Source organism: Monoraphidium neglectum (genome assembly GCF_000611645.1).
Source record: "Monoraphidium neglectum strain SAG 48.87 unplaced genomic scaffold scaffold02778, whole genome shotgun sequence".
Lineage (NCBI taxonomy): Eukaryota > Viridiplantae > Chlorophyta > Chlorophyceae > Sphaeropleales > Selenastraceae > Monoraphidium > Monoraphidium neglectum.
Window position 1 is genome coordinate 4,773 of NW_014010850.1, and position 4,753 is coordinate 9,525.

Here is a 4,753-nt window from a genome sequence, read left to right on the forward strand (position 1 = left end):
GGCGGGTGGTGGTGACGTAGGCATACGCCTGGTGGCGCCTGGACGGCAGACTGGGTCAGGCGCGGCGGCTGCTCCTGGGCGCAGCCATGCTGATATGTCCGCATCGAAGGCCGCATCAACGGCCACTCCTGCGGCCGCGGCCACCGCGGCGCGTGGGGCCGCGCAAGCCAGCAGCACGTCCGCTGCAGCGGCGCCCCCCGCGGCGACGGCCGGTGTGGAAAGGGATCAGGCGGAGGAGCAGGGAGCAGCGGGCGCCTCGGCAGCAGCGGCGGCGGCGGCGGCGGGGACAGGCGCTGCAAACGGGCCGCAGGTTTTGGCCTTCGCGCGTCCTTGGTCCTCGGGTAGCATCTCGGCGGCTGCAGGAGCTGTGGCGCGTCAGCGGCAGCTGCACGAGGAATCCCCTTCGACGCCGCCTGCTTGCTCGGAGGCGCCAATGCCAGAGCAGCAGCAGCAGCGGCAGCAGCAGCAGCAGCAGCGGCAGAATGAGGAGGAGGGGGCCGTCCAGCTTCAGGAGCAGCAGCAGGAGGAGCGGCAGCCCGTGCTGCACGACAGCAACCGGCGCTTCAGGGGCCGCTGCCGCCACCTGTCGCGGCAGGAGCTATGGGAGCAGCACCGCGGCAGGTGGGGGGGCGGCGGCGGATGACAGGCGGCCGCCTCCTGAGCGGCGCTGCACATCCATGTACCAGACACGTGACACGCGGTCACCTTGTACGGCTAGCTCATCAGAAGTTGAACATGCAGCACTGCAGAAGTGCTGCAGACATCCACGTCACAGTCAACCGCCCCTGCATCTGGACAATGTGTGTAAATGGCAAGGGGCAGCCCCCACCGTGATAATGCTCAAGCATGTGGCACGCGGTGCCCGGCTGCTAGCGAGGCTCTGCCATATTCAAGCCGCGGGTGGCCGTCAGCCATTGGCAGGGCAGCTGCTCAGCCGGCGGGCATGCTTGCAGCAGTGCAGCGGGGTGTTTACTTAGCGCGACACGCAGCACAGCGACTTTGCCACGACACGCGGCTTTTACAACGCATATCAGTGCAGTGGACTTGTCTCGTTGCAGCGTATCATAAGCACCCACATACACCCATCGCCTCGATCATCTACACACCAGCTTTCAGCGCTCTCTGGCGAACTGTCCTTTCACCGTTTTGCAGCAGCGAGAATCTCACATGAATAAGCGCAGGCAGCGTGAGCGGCTTCGACCGCGGGCACCTTCGACCGCTGCCGCCGCCGCTGCGCCTGCTGCGGCCCCGCCTTCATCCACAGCAGCGCAGCGCTGCGACATGTGCGGCTGTATGGTGCCTCCTGGTGCGGTCAGCTGGCAGCAGCATGTCTCAGGTGAGCGGCCGGGGCGGCGCAGCCAACGGTGCATGCCTAGAGACGCCTGACTCACAGGTGACATCGCCGCCTCTGTTCATGTCACGGCGCCTCGAGAACCCCCACATGCCAGCAAAATACCTTGGAACTTGAACAGAACCGTGCTCGAAACTACCTGAGCACTCTAGCACCACAATGCCAGCAAACATCCACTACCATGCCAGCAAAACCTCAGCACTCTGCTGAGCAAGTGCTCTGCCCTGCTGCCCTCCCAACCGGGCCCAACAGGCATCAAGCACCGCCGCAACGCCGCCAGCATTCGCGTGCACGGGCGGCCGGGGCGCGTCGTCGTGTCTGTGTTTGAGGACGCCGCTCCCAGCCCGCGCTACCTGTCACGCGACCCCTTGCACTCAGCCGCAGCCAGCCCGGCCGCCCCCGTCACGCGCCGCGGCGGCGGCGAGGCAGGCGTTGCGGCCGTCGGGTCCGGCCGCACGGCGGAGGTGGCGCGGGTGCCGGAGGCGCTTGCAGCGCTGCGGCGGCAGCTGCTGATGGAGGCGCCGTTTCACGTGGGCGTGGGGGGCACTTACAGCCGCGTGATGGAGCGGTTCACCCCTGGCGCGCTGTCGCAGGCGTGGGAGCACGTACGGTGGTCGGCGCAGGTGCAGCGGCGGCAGCAGCAGCTGCAGCTACTGCAGCAGCAGCAGCAGCAGCAGCACAAGTCTCAGGAGGGCGCGAGGCGGCAGGCCAGCAACCGGCAGCAGCAGCAGCCGCAGCAGCAGCTGCAGCAGCATGAGCGTGCACCGCAAGGCGCCCGCAGTGCCGCCCCCGCCTCAGCGGCCGTCCCCCCGCCAGCGGCTCCCCCGCCGCCACGGCCCCGCCGCCTATGCGCCGGCGCCGACGGCTCCACATGGGAGGCTGCCGAAGTTGCGGCGCTCGCTGGGCAGCTGCGGGGCGGCTTCCTTCACCTGGAGGAGCTGTCCCTCACTGTCCCCTGCACAACGTACGGGCCCCACGCCGCCTCGCTCACCGCGGCACTGACCGTGCTCGTGCGGGCCCTCCGTTCGCAGCCCGCCCTCAGACAACTAGAGCTGCGCGTGTGCGGCGCCGGCTACGCGGCCGTGCTGCGCCAGGGGGGCACGGGCGTCCGCGCGCTCGCGCCGCTGTGGGCGCACGTGCTCGGCGCCCTGCGCGGCCTGGCGGAGGCGCTGCCCTCCCTGCGGCAGCTGAAGCTCGAGGCGCCGCCAGGGGTGCTGCCGCCTGACGCGCTGCAGCGGCTCGCGGCGGCGGCGGCGCGCGCGCCGGCGCGGGTGAGGGCCGCGGTGCTGCTGGGCGCGCACGCGCGGGCCGGGGCGGGCAGCGGGCTGAGGCTGCTGCCGGCTGAGGTTTTGGGACGCATCCTGGACCTGGCGGCGCCCAAGCGGCCGTGCGAGCTGCAGCTGCGGCTGCCAGACCCCCTGGACCTGGGCGGCAGCAGTAGCAGCAGCAGCAGCAGCAGTAGCAGCAGTAGCAGTAGCAGTAGCGAAGACGAGGAAGACGACAGCGACAGCAGCGGCGATGGAGGCGAGGGCGGTGGCGGCGGCGGCGGCGGTGATGATGATGGTTGATGTCCTCTGGTTTTTAGCAGCGCGGAATGCCAAGGCCACGCCGATTGGGATGCTTTCATGTTGCTGCAGTGGGTTTCAAGTTGGTGTCGCCGCTGGACGTCTCGTCTCGCGGTGGTTGCAAACTATGTTGAGTGAGCCTGGAGGGTTTCTCAGGCCTTTGCGCTTGCAGCGGCCCTTCCCCTCCCACCAACACCCCCCACTCACCACCGCAAGATTGTTGCGGGGGGACGAGGAGTTATGTACAGCCTGCTGGTCGGATGTGTCAAGGCAGGAGGCATGTGTAAAGCCTCTTCTTCCAGGTTGAAACGCTCAAGTTGGTTGACCGTGTGCATTTAAAATTGCGGACAACCGGGCGCGCGCACACACACATACAGACGCGCGCACACACACACACACACACACACACACACACACACACACACACACACACACACACACACACACACACACACACACAAACACGCGCGCGCACACACACATACACACTCTGGTGAAACCATCCCCTTGCCCTGGTCGCTACCCAGACAGCTGTGGGAGGTCAAGCTTGCAGCACGCCGCAGCTTGGTGTTGAAACCAAGCGGCTGCAAACATGATGGACCAAGTGAATTTACAATTGTCAAGCGCCGACATGAAATGGTGGTTGTGCGGAGCGCTGGTCACGCTGCCCCTGGGATGGAATGGAGCGGGCCAGAGGGAGGGTCCCCGCTCACGCAAATGCTGCACGCTGAAGCGAGTCTCTGTGCGTGCGCATGAGCGCACGTGTGCGTGCGTGTGCTCGTGTGTGTGTGGAGGGATCACTGCAAACACGTGCGGCCTCGTTCTTTGAAGGAATGAGCCCTGTTGTTGGAAGTCCCCTGCAGACAGCGCTGATATGAATTAGCCAGTGCGGGAGTGCGAGACCCATGGCCGTCCCCAGGGGGGTTCAGGCGGCGCCGACGGGGCCACGGGCGTCGGCCGGGGGCCCTGCGTTCGCAACCGCGCCTGCCGAGGCGGCAGGGGTGCTGCAGGTGCTGCTGCTGTCTTTGTAGCGAGTGGGTGTCTCGGGAATGCCGCGGGCACCCGTGCCCTCCTGCCCTCCCGCCCAACATGGCCGGCACGAGAGAGCGCTCGGATAATGGACAGCCGCCGGGTGCGCCTGCCGCCGTGTCGTCCTGCCGACCTCGATCATCGGTGCGGGGGCGTGCGGCCAGCTGGAATGCTGTGCGTCTATGAGTGCAGTGTTCGTAATAGGGAGCGCCGGTGCTCCTGGCCAAGTGCTGTGGAGCGCAGCGAGAGGGGTGTTTTCTAGCGCTGTGAGATAGAGCCCCAATACCCCGACTACGGAAACCGTTTTGCGCCGCCACCCTGCCGCTCGCATGCTTCTATCTTTCTTTCTTGCCGGGCGGCGTAGAGGGTGCGGCGCACAGGGCGCGCGCGCCCTCAAGGCAGCCGCGCGGCCGACGGCGCCACAAACTTCAAGAATACGCCCGGCAGCGCCGTCTTCCCGCCGGCCTGCACCGCTGCCGCGCCCGCCGCCGCCGCGCCCGTCAGCGCCGCCGCCCGCGAGCCCAGGTTGATCTGCGCGCCGCTGAGCAGCGCGCCGGGCGCGGCCTGCAGCGCCTCGTGCGCGCGGGTCAGGTTGCGCAGGGCTGTCCGGTTCAGGGGGGTGAGTGCTTCGATCAGGCCCTTGGCATCGTGCGGCTTCTTGAACATGTCCAGTCCGTAGTTGAGGCGGGGGATGGACTTTCCGAGGCCGTCCGCCAGGTCAAATGCGTACTTGATGTGGGGGTACCGCGCCCAGACCTGAGGCGCGGGCGGTGCGGTTTGCGCAGGGGGGGAAACGGCGGTGGGGGAC

At 67.6% G+C, this 4,753-nt stretch overlaps 2 protein-coding genes across 2 annotated transcripts in view; one reads left to right on the forward strand and one right to left on the reverse strand.

The window, feature by feature from the left end:
* MNEG_11512 (hypothetical protein) overlaps positions 1–2,919 on the forward strand; it is a gene marked incomplete at both ends in the record, with an annotated part of 4,802 nt that extends 1,883 nt beyond the window's left edge. Inside the window, one exon of the mRNA XM_014040016.1 lies at positions 1,604–2,919. Within this exon, the coding sequence (XP_013895470.1) occupies positions 1,604–2,919 (1,316 nt within the window). The remainder of the gene's footprint in view (positions 1–1,603) is intronic.
* A 1,419-nt stretch (positions 2,920–4,338) lies between these two features.
* On the reverse strand, positions 4,339–4,701 carry MNEG_11513 (hypothetical protein; the record flags this gene model as incomplete). The annotated part of the gene is made up of 1 exon (XM_014040017.1): positions 4,339–4,701. A coding segment is annotated over one exon (363 nt), but the record flags the coding sequence as incomplete, so codon positions are not given.
* Positions 4,702–4,753: the final 52 nt, after the last annotated feature.